The 17,516-nt window shown below is 38.8% G+C and overlaps 1 protein-coding gene across 2 annotated transcripts in view; it reads left to right on the top strand.

Annotated features, from left to right (window-relative positions):
* The window catches only part of PLCL1 (phospholipase C like 1 (inactive)), a 242,434-nt gene extending 225,843 nt beyond the window's left edge, over window positions 1–16,591 (top strand). For both annotated transcript variants that reach the window (XM_034430151.2, XM_087882132.1), the window contains exon 6: window positions 16,335–16,591. In XM_034430151.2, the coding sequence (XP_034286042.2) occupies window positions 16,335–16,517 (183 nt within the window). In that variant the 3' untranslated portion in view covers window positions 16,518–16,591. The remainder of the gene's footprint in view (window positions 1–16,334) is intronic.
* Window positions 16,592–17,516: the final 925 nt, after the last annotated feature.

Below are 17,516 nucleotides of genomic sequence, written 5' to 3' on the forward strand. Positions count from 1 at the left end.
TTGACCCTTGTCTGGGTTTTATTTTATTTATTTTATTTATTTTATATTGGATTTCTATACCGCCTTTCTCCCTGAGGACTCAGGGCGGTGTACAGCCAGATTAAAAAAAGACATGCAGAACAAATATTAAAAACAATTAAAAGATATATAAATTTGGCCCAATTAAAACTCATTTACCAATTAAAAACGTTTAAAACATTTAAAAACAGTTAAAAATTTCATCTTAAGCCAGCCCGGCTTGTTTAAATAAATGGGTTTTAAGGGCGCGACGGAAGGCACTGAGGTCTTGGATTCTCCTTATCTCTGGGGGGAGCTGATTCCAGAGGGTAGGTGCCCCCACAGAGAAGGCTCTCCCCCTGGGGGTCACCAGCCTACATTGTCTGGCTGATGGCACCCCGAGGAGGCCCTCTCTGTGGGAGCGCACGGGTCGATGGGAGGTCGTTGGTAGCAGCAGGCGGTCTCGAAGATAGCTAGGCCCTATGCCATGGAGCGCTTTAAAGGTGATAACCAACACCTTGAAGCGCACCCGGAAGACAACTGGGAGCCAGTGCAGCTCGCGCAGGAGCGGTGTTACATGGGAGCGCCATGCTGCTCCCGTCACTACCCGCGCTGCTGCGTTCTGGACCAGCTGGAGCCTCCGGGTGCTCCTCAAGGGGAGCCCCATGTAGAGAGCGTTGCAATAGTCAAGGCGAGAGGTGACGAGGGCGTGAGTGACTGTGCACAGGGAATCCCGATCAAGAAAGGGCCGCAACTGGCGAATCAGGCGAACCTGACAAAAGGTCCCCCTGGTTACAGCCGTCAGATGTTCCTCCAAGGACAGCTGCATATCCAGGAGGACTCCCAGATTGCGAGCCCTCTCTGTGGGGGCCAATGACTCGCCCCCAATAGTCAGTGATGGAGTCAACTGACTATATTGGGATGCCGGGAGCCACAGCCACTCAGTCTTGGAAGGGTTGAGCTTGAGCCTGTTCCTCCCCATCCAGACCCGTACAGCCTCCAGGCACTGGGACATCACTTCAAGGGCATCGTTGGGGTGGCCTGGGGTGGAGATGTACAGCTGGGTGTCATCAGCGTACTGGTGGTATCTCACCCCAAAGCCACGGATGATCTCACCCAGCGGCTTCACATAAATGTTGAACAGAAGGGGCGAGAGGACCGATCCCTGCGGCACTCCACAAATGAGAGGCCTCGAGGTCGACCTCTGCCCCCCTGCCAACACAAACTGCGACCGGTCGGAGAGAAAGGAGGAGAACCACCGCAACACGGTGCCTCCCACCCCTCTGCTTTTGAAGTTAAGCAGAGTTGGGTTAATAAGTACTTAGAACAGGGGTGTCAAACTTGCGGCCTGTGAGCCGGATGCATCATGTGCTGGCCATGCCCACCATCATTTTAGCGAAGGGGAAAAAGTTGTGATACGTCATGTGATGACAATGTGACGCTGCGAGTTTGATACCTCTGGCTTAGATGGAGGGCCATCAGAAATCTCAGGGCTATAGGGCTAGATGGGGAAAACGGTCCCCAAAGAAGGCCATGGCAATTCCTAATTTCCTGTTGCAAGAAAACTGCAAAGATGTGTCTGTGTACTGTATCCACTATAATTTATGCTTCATTAGAAGCAGATTTTACTTTTTACAATGGTAACCATGCTTCCCACTCTTCTAAAGGGAAGCATGTCCTTTTACCAAGAAAGTGCCTTTTTTTTTTTTTGTAACAAGGTTTTTAGCCTCACATTTCAAATCCTTCAGCTGATTTTGGTTTGTTTGGTATTTTGTTTCATGCAGCAAAATGTTTTGGGCTAGTGTCCCCTCCTTATTTACCTTTCCTCATATTGACAGATTCTGTTAGTTTTAACGTGGCTCTCATTCTCAAGATCTCATCAATCATTCCTCGAAGGAACCTGTCTAGGTGCTATCTATCATCACTGGATTTAATTAAACCAGAGCCTGCCACATTTTTCATTTTTAATCTCTGATCCTGGATAAACCCTTCATTCTAGATTGCTTATTATCATTACCAGACCCTCAGAGATGTTCAACTGTTGTGGCTTATGGGACTGACGATGGCTGTGGATTCCCCATTTGAAAATGGGCACAGCAAATTATTTATGTAGGTAGGAATTGTGAAACCAAAGCAGCTCAAGACAGAAGAGCTATTTGTTTTGCAGCTGCTATTTCTACAGGCACTGCTAGGCAGGTTGCTTTACTGAGCTCTTAAAGTGTTGAAGAGGATTTGTTCAAGAGCTGTCGGAAGAGCTGAACTGCTCAAAGGATTACAGTGCTCTCAACATGAATTAGACTTTGCAATAAAAACAATGCATGAATCTCCAATGAACTGAGCTTGTATCCTTGACAACTTAAAACTACCTTTAAATTAGGCCAAGTGCGCTGGAGAAGACAGGGAGGAGTGCAGAGCAGCGAAACCTCTCTTCATTCCCTTTTCTAATTGGTATTTCTTGGTAGGTAAAGCTGACACCATTTACATCAAACAAAACAGGCCTAGAAACCTTGCTCTCAGGAAGGACTGATCTAACCCATTCACTAGTCTCTTCTCTTGTTGAGGTTCACCATGTTGTCATTTAATAAAAGATAGTCATAGCCGTGGATTGGCGCAGTTCCAAATATGTTCTAAGATATGGTGCAGAAGAAATAATATCTGACATGTTAATTCATATGTATGTAGAAGGAGAAACATTCCCAACTTTATTCCTCTCATTAGCCATTGAATTTCCTATAGCTTTGTATTTATTGCAGTGACTTACTAATACTTGTCTGAAAACTGGTTGGAATTGTTTTCCAGTGGAGAAGAAGGTTATACGGGGTTATGAGGTAGAGAACCCAATCTTCAAGTTGGTAAAGGAACTCCCTGACCTGTTCTTCTACTGTGCTGTTTGTTTGTAGTTTTTTTGCCATTAAATATGCCCTTGACGATATTTGGCAAGCTTCCTTATTAATGAGAGAGGATTGAGCCAATAAATTTTATCTACCACAAATTTTGCTCTGAAGTTGAAAAGAATCCAGAGTTCAATGTTCACCTCTTGTTTGAAGGTAGACAATGTAAACACCCACCCACCCCACACACTTGGGATCATGAGTTTCAGCAGCATCTCTGGATGGAATGGTTTTTATGACACAGATGAACCTAGAAATATAAGCTACCAATTCTCTTCTTTTTCCAATTTCAGAATTGTAATTTCCCTCCTTCTCCCTATGTGTATCTCTCAGATTGCCTGTAATGTTGTACCTGCAGGAATCCAGGCAGCAGAAAATATCAAATATGTACTATGATCCAGGTGCAATCATCTGAAAAATTTGTACAGTGCTTGGTGCTCCTCCCTGGTTCTGCTGCTTTCAAAATTTACCTCAGCCAGGATAAGCCATGTTTTATTGACATTGTAGCCTTTGCAATATGATATAATATTACAATAACAATATTGCAAAAATTGGAAAGACCAGTAATATCAGTCTTCTGTGTTGGTTTTGTAATGTAATATTTGTGACTTCCCATTTGGACTACTGCAATACTCTCTACATGGGCTGCCCTTGAACATCTGTAAGCTTCAGCTGGTACAAAATGCAGCAGTACAAACTGTAAATGGTATCAGCTATTTGGCACATGGAACAATACTGCTTCAGGGACTGCCTTGGTTGCCAGTGTGTTTCCATGTATAAGTCAAGGTGTTGGTTGTCACATTTAAAGCCCTTTATGGCTTGGGACTCAATTACCTGAGAGACCATTTTCTTCCAGTTGCTTTTACCTATCCAATCCACCCGCCAGGAGATGTGTCTTCTCTGCTGTAGCCCCTTTGCTCTGGAGTCTGGACCATTTTCTCTCCAGAGATTAAGGTGACCCCAACCCTGTTGGCCTTTTAGACTTGGCTATGTGTTTAGGTCTGGGGTGTTCTTAGTTACGTTGATTCCAAATGGATTATAATAGCTTTTGGTTGTTAATTATATTTAATTTCTTTTTCTTTTTGTATTGCTTAACTGTTTCAATTGTTTTTATACTTCTTTGCCACCCAGAGTCACTGGTTTGAGATGGGCAGCTATACAAATTGGATGGATGGATGGATGGATGGATGGATGGATGGATGAAATGAAATAATCACACCTACATCCATATTTAGTTTTGATAGAGTGGACTCCAAGATGGCAGGATTCCCCCATCCCCCTTTTAATTTTTTTTCTACGTGTTGAGAGTACTTACAAATTAAGACCTTGGCACAGCCTTCATGTAGTCAGATTGGATTGCCATATAACCATCTGTCTCTTATTAGGAAAAAACCCCCATATTTACTCAACAAAAATGGTGCAAAGGTTTTGTACATTACCAGGTACATTTATCTCAGTGTGCTCCAGAGAAAGTCCTGTGAAAGTAAGGGAGAAAGCATTTTGTGAAGACGCTTATGAATACGCTCTGCTCTCAGATAAGCTCTTTAATATTCTACTGGAAGGCCTGATTAATAGCTTCCAGGCTTACATGGCATCCCATCAAAAGCTGACCTGACCTTTCCTGTGTTGATTTGATTTATTTCTAGAGTCAGTGATAACAATAGTAACAGAAGGAAGTAAGCAGCAATGTTAGAAGACAAAAAGATAGAAATGTGCTTTTTTTCCCTTTGTTCCAAAGCCTATTTGTACATGTGGGTCAGGAAAATGATTCTATGCTCTCAGTTTATTGCAGCAACTGACTGGTTTTCCAAGAATGATTTGGCACTACGTTATTTCTAGTTATTTTGTTTAAGGTATTGATGTAATTTCATCAGCATTTTTCTTTAAGTGGATTTTGTTCAGAACCTATTTTTCATTGCCAGCAGATGGCTTCTGAACAACCGTATGGGCACAGAAATGTTTACTTGCAGGTTCTTTCTAGCAGTCTGACAGTCTTGTCATTCTCCTGGGCGGTGCTTCTCAAAACTGTTCTTTGCAGTCTCATCTTGTTCATATGAAGCAACAGTGAGGGTTTCTTTTTCTTTTCTTTTTTTTAAAAAGGCCAATACACTGTAAGGAAAATGTAAAATTTGCACATGAGCTACAATATAAATAAATTGATGTTAACGAGGTAACAAGTCGTAGTTTCCCGTGGGAAGGAATATCCTGCATCATTATCTCCTCACCATAGGATACCACGGCTTGTTACATATTTGGGGCAGGTGGGAGACGGAGACAGAGACAAAGGGGAGTCTTTTCCCTGTTTCTTTTGTTGCTCTCATACTGTTACTAAAAAGAGGGAAAGGAAAATGGGAATATTTGGGGGCTAACTTGTGCCTAGAACTTCTTGTTCATGGACAAGGGCAGTGAAGAGAGACTGGTAACATTGCAAACCTTCTGACTTTCTTTCGTGAGCTTTGAGGAACATTTTTTTTTGTATTTGTGATTTGTGGGGAAAGGATGCTCAGGAGACTTTCATAAGGTAGGGTGATTATCTAGCAAATCTATAATAAAGAACATACAGACTCCAAAATAAGATTTATTTGAGAATTAGAATATTAACTAATATTCCCTTCAAAAATTAAGTGTGTTGAGACTATTGTCCTAAATTCGGCTTGTGGTCACTTAATCACACTCTCACAGTCCTGGAAAATAGCCACACTTAAATTAGGTAAAGGTTCCCTTCACACATATGTGCTTGTCATTCCTGACTCTAGGGGAGCGGTGCTCATCTCCATTTCAAAGCAGAAGAGCCAACGCTGTCTGAAGACATCTCTGTGGTCATGTGGCCAGCATGACTAAACACCAAAGGCGCATGGAACTTTGTTACCTTCCCACCAAAAGTGGTCCCTATTTTTCTACTTGAATATTTATTACGAGCTTTCGAACTGCTAGGTTGGCAGAAGCTGGGACAAGTAACAGGAGCTCACCCCGTTACAAGGCACTAGGGATTCGAACCGCTGAACTGCCGACCTTTTGATCGACAAACTCAGTATCTTAGCCACTTCAGCTTCAGCTTCAGCCTAGTCTCATAGTATCTGATCTCATTCGGAGACACAGTAAAGTATGAAGTACTCAAAAGATATAGGCCAATTTGTCTTGATGTCTGGAACTAGAACAAGAGTCAGAAAAATAGAACTCAATTTTCCTATAATATAGTATGACGAAAAGTCCACAAATGGCTGTTCCTTCTTTTGTTCTTCACCAGAATATCCCATTATGCTATTGTATATATCCAGGTTAGAGCTTTATATTATGGAAAAACATGCCTAATTTCTTAGAAATGGGGCAGGTAGGAGGAATTGTGATCCTTTAGAAACTGGCTTTAAAAAAAAAAGTATTCATATAACAAAATGAGATGATAAATCTAGATCTGGGAGCATTCTTACAAAAGTTCAAACCATTATCTGGAGAAGGTTTTATTCAAAGGAAAGGATTATTGTAAACATGATGTTGGTCATTCCTAAAGGCAGTTGATTGTGGAACTAGAGGTAGGTATATAAAAGTTGATGTTACTGGTTACTAGGCTGGGTTAACTACCTTACAAAATACTGTCACACAACTATTCAAGAGTAGAGACTGGACTTCCGGTTTGCGAGCTTCGGCGACGGCGGTGACTTTTTAAAGACCGCCAGCCCCGCCGCCTGTAGAGCCGCCCCGCGAACGAGGAGCGGCTCGAAAACTCCGAAATCTTGAAGATTGCAGGAGCAGAGACAGCAGGGCACAGGTTGAGCCCCTGTAACCCCCCCAGGGAATTGCTTCTGGGGGTGAAAACAGGTGTGGCTCCCTTCCAACCTGCGGAGACTCCGGGCGGCGTGGGACGATTCTGCCTTCAGCAGAACAAGCCGGCAGCAGCAAACTTTTAAAGTGAGAGGAACTAATTTTAACAAACAGCGGAAATATCAACTTGAATCCAGAAACTTGAAAACTGCAAGTATTAGTGCTTTGTTGACTTTTTAAATCAAAAGAGAAAGTGAGCGAGTGAAAGTGATTTGAAAAAATATGGCGTCCAGCGTTTGAGTTAACGAGCTAGTGAAAGTGGATTTGTGAAGCCTCCCTGCTTTGCTACAAAGTTGTAAAATTGCTACAAAGTTGCTCTATCTAAAGAAAAAATTTCTTTTGCTAAAATTTGACTTTGCTTTACTTTAGTTCCATCTGATTAAATCTGGGGGACTTTTTTAGAAGTTTCTGTGGAAGAGGGAAAGGAAAAAGAACTTCCCTCTTCAAAAAAACTAGCTTACGTGGCACGATGGCTTCAAAGAAGCAGGAAGGGAAGGCATCAGGGGGGGGATCCCCCACACATAAACATCAAACGCAACTTCCCCCTGCTCAACAGTTACAAACTCAGAAAAAAGAATTTGATGTGGCAGATTTAAAAGAATTTATTTCTAAAACTTTGGATGACAAATTTCAAGAATCACAACAGGAGATAGATGATAAACTTCAAAAATCACATCAGGAATTTTTGCAGGAAATTAATGAAGTTAAAGACATGGTGAAACAGAATCAAATTATGGTGACCAAAAAAATATCAGAAGTGGCGTCTGGCCTGGCAGATTTTATTGGGAAAGTTGATTTTAAAGTTGAAGAATTCAAATCAGAAGTTAATGTTAGGATGAAAGACAATGACTATAAAATTGATGAAGTTGACAATAAAATGCAGAGAATTGAAGATGAGATTGTTATGATACAATTCCGGGCGATGGAATTTGCCATACGGCTTCGGGGAATTCGAGAGGAGGAAAGACAGGATTTGAGACAAGTTTGCTCTGAAGCCCTGGCTAAGATTTTACAAGTTAATCCTGATTTGGTATTTCATAAAATAGATAAAATTTACAGAGTGAACTCTTGGGTGGCCAGGCAAAGACAACTGCCCAGAGATGTGGTCATATACTTTACTGAGAGAGAAATTAGAAATGATATCCTGCAAAAATCTTTTCTCACTTCTGTACAAGTGGGGGGCTCACGGCTTGTAATTTTCAAAGAATTACCTCCTAAAATGCTGAAAGCTAGAAAAGAATTTGGTTTTCTTGTTAAGGAATTGAAAAATTTACAGATACCCTTCCGGTGGGATGCACCAGCTGGGGTAATTTTTAGATATAAGGGAGAAGGATATCGGTTGAATACCGTGGAGAAGGCACAACACTTTTATAGTACTATTCTTAAGGAAAGAACACCATCTCCACGTACATCTACAGTTTTGGAGATTAAGGAGAGTGAAGAGAGGCAATTGAAAGAACAGTCTAAGCAGGAATTAGAAAACGTGCAAGGTGCAGAAGGAGGTTTTTTGAGTGAGCCCTTGCTGGATTCTTCTCCAATTTCGGATTTGATTCAGTTGACTGAAGTTAAAGATCAACGTATAACTAGAGCTCAATCCAAGCTACTTAAACAAAAGCAACAACAACAACAGGAAAGACAAGACAAGAAGGCAGTTAAGAGTACTGCACAAGAGATTGGAGCTATGGGAGGAGCGAGATCGAAGCTCTCAGATGAACTTCAAGCATATTGCTCTGCGCTCCAGAAAGAGGCTAATGACCTTTAAGTGTTTATCTTGGAATGTCAATGGGTTGAATTCAGCACAGAAAAGGAAGAAATTATTTACATATTTGAAACAATTTAATAATGATATAATATGTTTACAAGAAACGCATATCACAACTCAAGATCAAAAATATTTGATAAACTCAAAACTAGGAGCACATTATATATCTTCAACTTCGCAGAAAAAGAATGGTGTGGTTATTTATGTAAATAAAAAATTAACAGCAAAAGTTATAGAAGCAGATCAAGATGGTAGGTTTGTAGCAATTGAATTGCTCACAGCAAATGGTCAAATTCTTTTGATTGGAATTTATGCTCCCAACCAACAACAGGATTATTTTTACAAGATGTTACATACTAAAATATTGCAATGGGACTACAGATCTATTTTAATCATGGGAGATTGGAATGGAGTAATTGATTCTAAATTAGATAAAAAGAGTTTGGCAAAATTTAGAATTAGATTACCACAGACCTTTTTTGATATGAAAGAAGATATGGAACTAAAAGATGTTTGGAGAATACATAATCCAAATGAATTGGATTACACTTTTTTTTCTGATAGACATAGATCCTTTTCTAGGATTGATTTTATCTTGTTGTCAAATGATCTACTTGTTAAGACAAAAAGAACAAAGATTTTTCCAAGAACTTTGACTGACCATAGTCCTGTATGGATAGAAATCGAGATGGATAAGGTTGAGAGACGTTCTTGGAGATTAAATGAGAACTTGTTTAGATATGAAAAAAATATAATAGAACTTAAAAAGCATTTGAAAGAATTTTTTGAAATAAATTTGAATAAAGGTACCCCAGTTGAAATTGTTTGGGACGCAAGTAAAGCTTATATGAGAGGGGTACTTATTTACATGAATTCTAAACATAGACTGTTCCGACAAAAGAAAAGATCTGAGTTGGAAATGGAAATAAAGAATAAAGAACAGTTACTTATTAAAAACCCAACAGATGAAAGAATACGAAGTGCTATAAAACTTTTGAAAGACCAATTCCAAATGCTTATGGCGGAACAAGTTGCAACAAGTTTACAATACGCGAAGCATAACACATTTTGCAATGCTAATAAACCGGGCAGATGGTTGGCCTACACATTGAGGAAAAAACAAAGTATACGGACTATTGACAGTATTGACATTGGAGGGAAAGAAATCTTTCAACAAAAATTAATTAAAGAAGCTTTTGTGGATTATTATACTAAACTATATGCTAAAGAAGAGGTGCAGAATGGACTTATAGAAAAATATTTAAAGGATAAGAGAGTTACAAAAATTACTGATCAACAAAAGGAAAGAATGAATTATCTTATAACAGAGGAGGAGATAATAGCAGCAATTAAACAGCTAAAAACAGCCAAAGCTCCTGGTACGGATGGTTTGACTGCAGTGTATTACAAAACTTTACAAGCTGAAATGGTGGGACAACTTAGAGATTTATTTTGCAATATTCAACAAGGGGGTAAAATACCCCCATCTTGGACAACTGCTTATATATCTTTGATACCAAAGGAACAAGTTGGTCCTAAAAAACCAGAGAACTACAGACCAATATCTCTTTTGAACACAGACTATAAAATTTATGCGAAGGTATTAGCCAACAGGTTGATGCCAGTAATCCAAAAGGTGATTCATGAGGACCAAGCGGGATTTATTGAGGGCAGATACATGAAGGACAATGTAAGGCAAGTAATAGATTTATTGGAATATCTTGATAAGAATAAACAGATTTCTGCAGTGCTGGTTTTTTTGGATGCGGAGAAGGCCTTTGATAGAGTGGATTGGAATTTTCTACTAAAGACTTTAAAAAAGATGGGCTTTGGGGACCAATTTATACAGGCGATCTCAGCAATTTATCAAGAGCAAAAAGCACAGATTATTATTAATGGAAGTTTGACGACAGAGTTTAAAATTGAAAAAGGAACAAGACAGGGATGTCCGTTGTCCCCACTCTTATTTATTATAACATTGGAAGTCTTGCTAAATACAATACGGGACTCAAAAACTTTGAAAGGTATAATGATAAGGCAAGAGGATTATAGAATAAAGGCATTTGCAGATGATCTGGTGGTTACCCTATCACAACCAATGGAATCAACAATCCTGATGAACGACATTATACAAGACTATGGTAGAGTTTCAGGTTTTAGATTGAATTCAAAAAAGACTAAAATGATAATCAAAAATATGACACAAGATCGTAAACATGAGCTTGAAAGGAGGGCAGGTTTTGAAATTGTACCTAAGGTAAAATATCTTGGAGTTCAGGTTGCAGAATCAAATATGAAATTGTTTCAAAATAACTATGAGGTGTTGTGGCGAGAGGTTCAGAAAGACATGGAGACTTGGAAAAAGCTGCAACTGTCTTTACTTGGAAGAATAGCAGCAGTTAAGATGAACATTTTGCCAAGATTTCTGTTTTTGTTTCAAATGATTCCGGTGCTTAAAAGTGACAAACAACTGAAAGTTTGGCAAACTGGACTTAATAAGTTTGTCTGGAACGAGAAAAAGCCGAGAGTGAAATTGAAAATTATGCAAGATGTTCCAGAAAGAGGAGGCCTTAAACTTCCAAACCTGCAGTTATATTATGATGCAGCAGCTTTAACTTTAACAAGTGATTGGTTTGGAAGTAAAAAGGCTGGAATATTGAATGCAGAAAGTTTTGATCTTGAATTTGGATGGCATGCTTACCTATTTTATGACGACAAAGTTGATAAAGTATTTAAAAGTCATATACTTAGAGACTCTTTGATGAGAGTTTGGAAGAAGCACCGACTCAAATGGGATTATAAAATACCGCTATGGCTGGATCTTGGTCATACCTTGTGGAATACAAATATAATGTCACTCGGGGGGTTTTTATACAAAGAGGTTCTTTTTACAGATGCGGGCAGATGGCAGCTGAAGACATTGCAGACACTGTTGGACGAAGGGATTAATTTAACCTGGTTACAATATAATCAATTACAATTGAGATGGAAAGAGGACCAAAAAACTGGTATTATGTTGCATGAGGAAGAATTGGTTAGACATATAAGAGAGAAAGGTCCAATGCATATTAAAAGGCTTTATAATGTTTTGCTAGAAAGGGATTCAGAAACGGAATTAGTTAAAGATTGCATGATTAAGTGGGCACAAAATTTTGAAGAACCGGTGATGTTGGAAACATGGGAAAAAATTTGGGTTCAGAATGTTAAATTTACACAGTCGCAGAATCTGAGGGAAAATTTTTATAAAATGTTTTATAGATGGCATTTAGATCCTAAAAAGTTGTCATGTATGTACCCTAATGTTCAGCCAAAATGTTGGAGATGTGAATGTTTGGATGCTACGTATTATCATGTTTGGTGGACCTGTAGGAAAGTTAAGGCTTTTTGGATAAAAATTTGGTGGGTCATGCAGAATGTATTGAAGAAAAAAATTCAATTTTCTCCACAACTGTTTTTATTGGGCATAGTTAAGGGTTTTACATTGGGTGAAACAAAATTGATATTGTATATGATAACAGCAGCAAGATTGTTGATAGGTAAATATTGGAAGAATGAAGTTTTGCCTACTATCGAGGAATGGACTTCGAAGATGGCCAGTTTTGCAGAGATGGCGAAGATTTCAGCATATTTAAAAGATTGTTCACAAGAGACTTATGAATGGGAATGGAAAAGGTGGATAGAATATGTTCAGAACAAATATCAAACTAGAAAGTATCAAATAGCTTTTATTTGAAAACAATGTATTAGAAGTATTTTAATGTAAAGAGACAAAGAGGGAAAATTATATAGGGGGAGGGATGGGTTCAGGTATATATATCAGTGTTATTAGTTATGAGTACATAATAGGGAAGTCTGGGGGGGAGGGTTAGGGAGGGTTAGGGAGGATGGGAAGTTTGGGGAGGGAGGTGGGGGGGTGAAAAAAAGGGTGAAAATGTAATTGTAAAACTTTTGCAATAAAAAAAAAAAAAGAGTAGAGACTGAAAAACAGTGCGATGGAGGGAACCATTAAATAAAAGGTCTCCCTCAATTCCCAGAATGCTGTGATTGATGCAACCAACAGTGGCTCAAATGTAAGGACTTGAGGACAGATCTGTGTATTACTGAATCCTATATTCACCTTTTTACACATTATCTGAGCTTGCTCTTTCCTCTTTTCTCTCTGTGTATGAAAACAACTGCTATATCCCTTTGCCATGCAGTGCAGATCCGAAAAAAGAAGTCAGGAATAGAGTTTCATGGAAACACAAAATGAGAACAGAGTTCAGATGTGTCTGCCTTGCACAGAATAAATTAAAAATTAATCTGTATTACCCTGCTCTACATAATGTTTTACATTTCAGCAGACTCCGACGCAGATCCTGACTATAAACATCACTCTAAGTACTACAGATTACAGAAAAATAAATGTCTTTTGTCCCAGTGTAAAAAATTGTACTACATTTTAAATTTGTTGCAAAAAGTATAGCTCTACTAATTTTATAGTGTTCAAAGCAAAGATGGAACATTCCTTCTTGTTAGTGTTGTCCTTGACAAACAAGCAAACAAACACACAAACAAATAAATACTATATTTCATATGTAATCCATTCCATCTGTTTATCCATGCTATTTTGTTTTGTTCCACTTAGGAAAGTATGAAAGATTGGCAAACATAATTGCCAGTTAGTTTCACAAATGTTTCTCAGGTAATTTTATGACACACTCTGTGGTTGGCAGCATTGGAAAAGGATGATATGCTAGAGCAGGGGTATCAAACTCAAGGCCTGCAGGATGAATCTGGCCCACAGGGCACTTAAATCTGGCCTCTGAAGCCGGCCTGGAAATAGCAACGGATCAGTCCGCGGTTCCCCATTTTGGCTGGCAGAGTGCTGCAGGGGATGTCTGTCCCGTCTCGTCCCCCCTGCTGGCCTGCGGAGGACAACTACAATGCTGATCTGGCCCTTGAAGAAATCCAGTTTGACACCCCTGTGCTAGAGAATCACTCTGACAAGAAGAGAAACCTAATTTGCAAATATTATAATCAATTGTTCATATGTGTAATGACTATTTATATGATATTCCATCTATTCTCTGAGGATTATGTTGCTGTTTTTTTTAAAAAAAATACAACTAAAAAAATAGTTTTATGATTTCTTAAAGTTAGTGTTTATCCTGGCATAAGCTTTCATAGACCATAACCTAGTTTATTGAATGCATAAAACTCACAAAAGTCAATGTAATGATAAATGGATTAATCTTCAGTGTTCCACAGCACTCTTGTTTTTAGTGCAAGAGATTGATCCTATTACCCTTCTGGAAAGTATTTGCAGGTTTTGTGTCATTTCTGTACTCCTATTTCTATAGGGCTTACGAAGCAATTTTGACATTCACATTGTAAAACTACTCTAAGAGTCAGATGCAAAAGGTTGACGTAGTGATTCTACCAAGACCTCAAGTTGAACAAAGGCTCTATTGTGTCATTAAGTCATCCAGCAGAATGGTTGAATTATTCCAGATGTTGTCAATTTATGACGCAATTCTCATTGACACTGATGTTCCCAGATGCTTTTGTTCCCAAACATTGTTGACTGGTGCTGTACCTTGCCAGCTACCATTGTCTCTCTAAAGTTGTTTACCAGGATGGGTGCAATACTATAGTGAATGCAAAATTATTTGGCATGAGTCAGTAGATTAAATCATAGATTATCTTCCCATGTCAAATTGCACTGGGAGGCAATTGAGGATGAATGGAAAGTAGAAAACAGAGATTTGCACTGGAGGAAATATCAATATTATGTTTCATTTATTTTTAAGGTGTTTAAACATTTATCAGTTCACACATTATGAATATGAGGAATGTTTTGCAGAGGGAAATGTTTTAGGTTTTATATTCAATGGTCATTTTACATATATATTTGTGAATATTGCATGTTAAAAATTCTTCATTACACTTTAGTAAGGCTTATTAAAAATCCTTTTCGATTTCATCTTCTGAGCCTGTAAAGCAGGGGTGTCAAACCCGATCGCATTGCAGGCCATATTGTGACATATTCGGATGTTTTTTGGCCTTTGCGGAACCTGGGTGGGCATGACTTGAGCGGGCCATATCCAGCCCATGGGCCGCCAGTTTGACAGGCCTGCTGAGAACTCTCCGAAGAATGAATTTTCTGTCTGTGAAGATGCTTACAAACTTTATGCTGACATGATTTTCTCCTTGGATTTTGGAATTTCAAGCAATATGATTTCCCCTCCAAACCAATACCCTGCTTCCCCCCAAATAAAACATCCCCTGATAATAAGCCTAATCAGGCTTTTGAGCGCATGGCAATAAGGCCAAGTGCTTATTTCAGGGTTCCAAAAAATATAAGACAGGGTATTATTTTTGGGGAAACACAGTACCAATGCATAACTTGCTTGCTGTTTTTCTGGTTTTGAACTACAGGTAGTCTTCAACTTACAACTGTTCTTTTAATGACCATTCAAAGTTACAAAGGCCCTAAAAAAAGAAATTTACAACTATTTTTTACATTTACAATGGTTGCAGCACCCCCATGATCAAAATTCAGTCACTTGGCAATTGGCATGTATTTATGACATTTGCAGTGTTCTGGGATCATGTGATCACTTTTTGTGACCTTCTAACATGCAAAGTCAATGGGAAAGCCAGATTCATTTAACTACTTTGTTACCAACTTAATAGCTGCAGTAATTCACTTAACAACTGTGGAGAAAAAGGTCATAAAATGGGGACAATTTAGCAATGGAAATTTTGGGCTAAATTATGGTTGTAAGTTGAGGACTACCTGTACAGATTCACCATTATTTTCAGTATTTATTTTTTCTAACTGGTACTCCAGTGAGTACGTCTTCTGAATAAATCATAGCACAGAAAGGAATATGGGTGAAAGGATGTATCTGGTTTCCCTCAAACAGTCCAAGCTTACCTAAAGTGTTTGTAGAGTTGCCTCAGTTGGCTGCATATCCATACCAAGCACATGCCACATTTCTGCTCCTTCCCAAGGCCTTATATGGACAATGGTTTTCATGTGTATTGGTATGCACAAAGGGCCTCTCCGTGGTGGAAACCCTGTCCTACTTAGATTTTTCCTCATGAATGTTATACCTCTTGGTGTCCTTGCCATAAGGACGGATATTGCCATGCTCCCCCATGTGATTGTACTATTGCACCATGATTTCTTTTCTGTACTATGATTTACTAGACAAGCTGAGGCCATGATACCTGTCCATCAGTATGTACTATCAGAACAAACTACTGTGTATATATGCCAGTCTCCCCAAATTAATTTTAGAAATTCAGCAGCTTAGAACCAAAATAAATAGAAAAGGAATGCAAACCAAAGCTTTTTTTTTTTTGTCAATAGGTTCAGGTCTGATATCTCTCTAACTGACCTGTGAAAACATTTCTAGAACAGGGATGGCTAGCTCAATGGGTCCATGATTAACTATTCTCTACTTTGAACTATTTCTTGATTGGTTCAAAACATTTTATAAAAATCTGCTGTCGGTAGAATTTCCCACCTAAACCAAGCTATCCTGGCTGTAGTAGTGCTGTTTCCAAAAAATGTAAAGATCCGTTGTCATCCCTGACGTAGTGATTCCCAGAGGTTCTGAGTGACTGATATGCTAAATCAGATTGCCCGCCCAGCTTCATCCTGGCCTGGGAAGACCCTGGTGTCATCTCAAAAGGAATTGCTATCATGAAGCAGCTGCCTCTCAAAGCAGGCCTCAGATCAGATGCATACAGGGCCACTTTGTTCTCTGTCCAAAACACTGTCACTGCAAGGGAAGGAAAGCCAGATACGAACGCTTTATTGTTTACGGCTTTGTATTTTATTTTGTTTCCCTATATTTCTTGTATATTCTTAGGGACAACGGGATCTACTGAGGAGCGCCAAAAATGAAGCCATAGAAAATATGAAGCAGATCCAGCTGGCTTGTTTATCATGTGGACTGAGCAAAAGTGGAAGTGGGAACTCAGATGCCAAGGCTAAGCGAGGTCTTGAGCCAATCGAAAAAAAAGAGACAAGCAGTGAGAATGCCAGGCTCTGAACAAAGCCAACGGTGTCATATATTTCAATAGTCCAAAATTATTTTTTTAACACATTAAAAAAGAGAAAAAGAAAGATCACAGTAGCACCCTCTACAGGGCATCAGAAGTATTAAAATTCTCATAGTGCCAGTGTTTTACTTTGTCATCCGCCTAAATTTAAACTCTCTGGTAGTGACGTAATAATTTCCACATAATTTTATGTGGGGAGATCCTTTAACATTTTTTCCATGAATTACATTATTGCCCTTTTCCTTATTTATTGTTTTGCAATTCTGAAGAGCTATGTGGAGAGGGAAAGGCAATACCTCACACTTTGGCTTTATACTTTGTTCTACCAGCTTTTGACAGTATGCTTTTTCAAGTCTGTAATATAGGTTTTACCAGCAAAACAAACAAAAGACAGAAAAAGAACTCAGTCTTTTATTAATGTGAATTAATAATGGATTCCTCAACATAGAAGAATAAATTATTAATTTTTTTCATTAAATTAAGTTAATAAATTATTAAATGCTTTCTCTTTTTTAATGGAAGTCAGTAGGATTTCCGATGTACATTCCATTGACTTTTGCTAATCACGATTTGAAATGCATTAATCTAATACCTATTAATGGAAGAAATTGGTCAATTTTTATTTCGGAAAGGTAGCTGGAGTCAGTCTGAGTTCTACAAAACATGCTGTAGGTGTGGACAAAATGATTCCGGACTTTGTTTATGAATTGCAAGTTTATAGAATGGAACAGAAAATACAAAGATAATTTAGTAATGCTGAAGTAATCTCACTGCCATTAGCTGAACAAAGGTAATATAAAGAATTCGTGTTTGTAAAAGATATCTTAATTATGATTTTTTCATTCATATAGACAAATCTGCATAGGTTACATGAGCAAAGGTCCATCTCATGATTAATGCCAAAGCATGCACTTATTTCGCAGAAGTTCCTCCTCCAGCTTTGCATACCAGGTAGAGCATATGGGATGCCAGCCTCTTGGTTCACTGTG

This window comes from Pantherophis guttatus, chromosome 1 (assembly GCF_059756535.1).
Source record: "Pantherophis guttatus breed Tessera chromosome 1, ASM5975653v1, whole genome shotgun sequence".
NCBI classification, from domain to species: Eukaryota; Metazoa; Chordata; class Lepidosauria; order Squamata; family Colubridae; genus Pantherophis; species Pantherophis guttatus.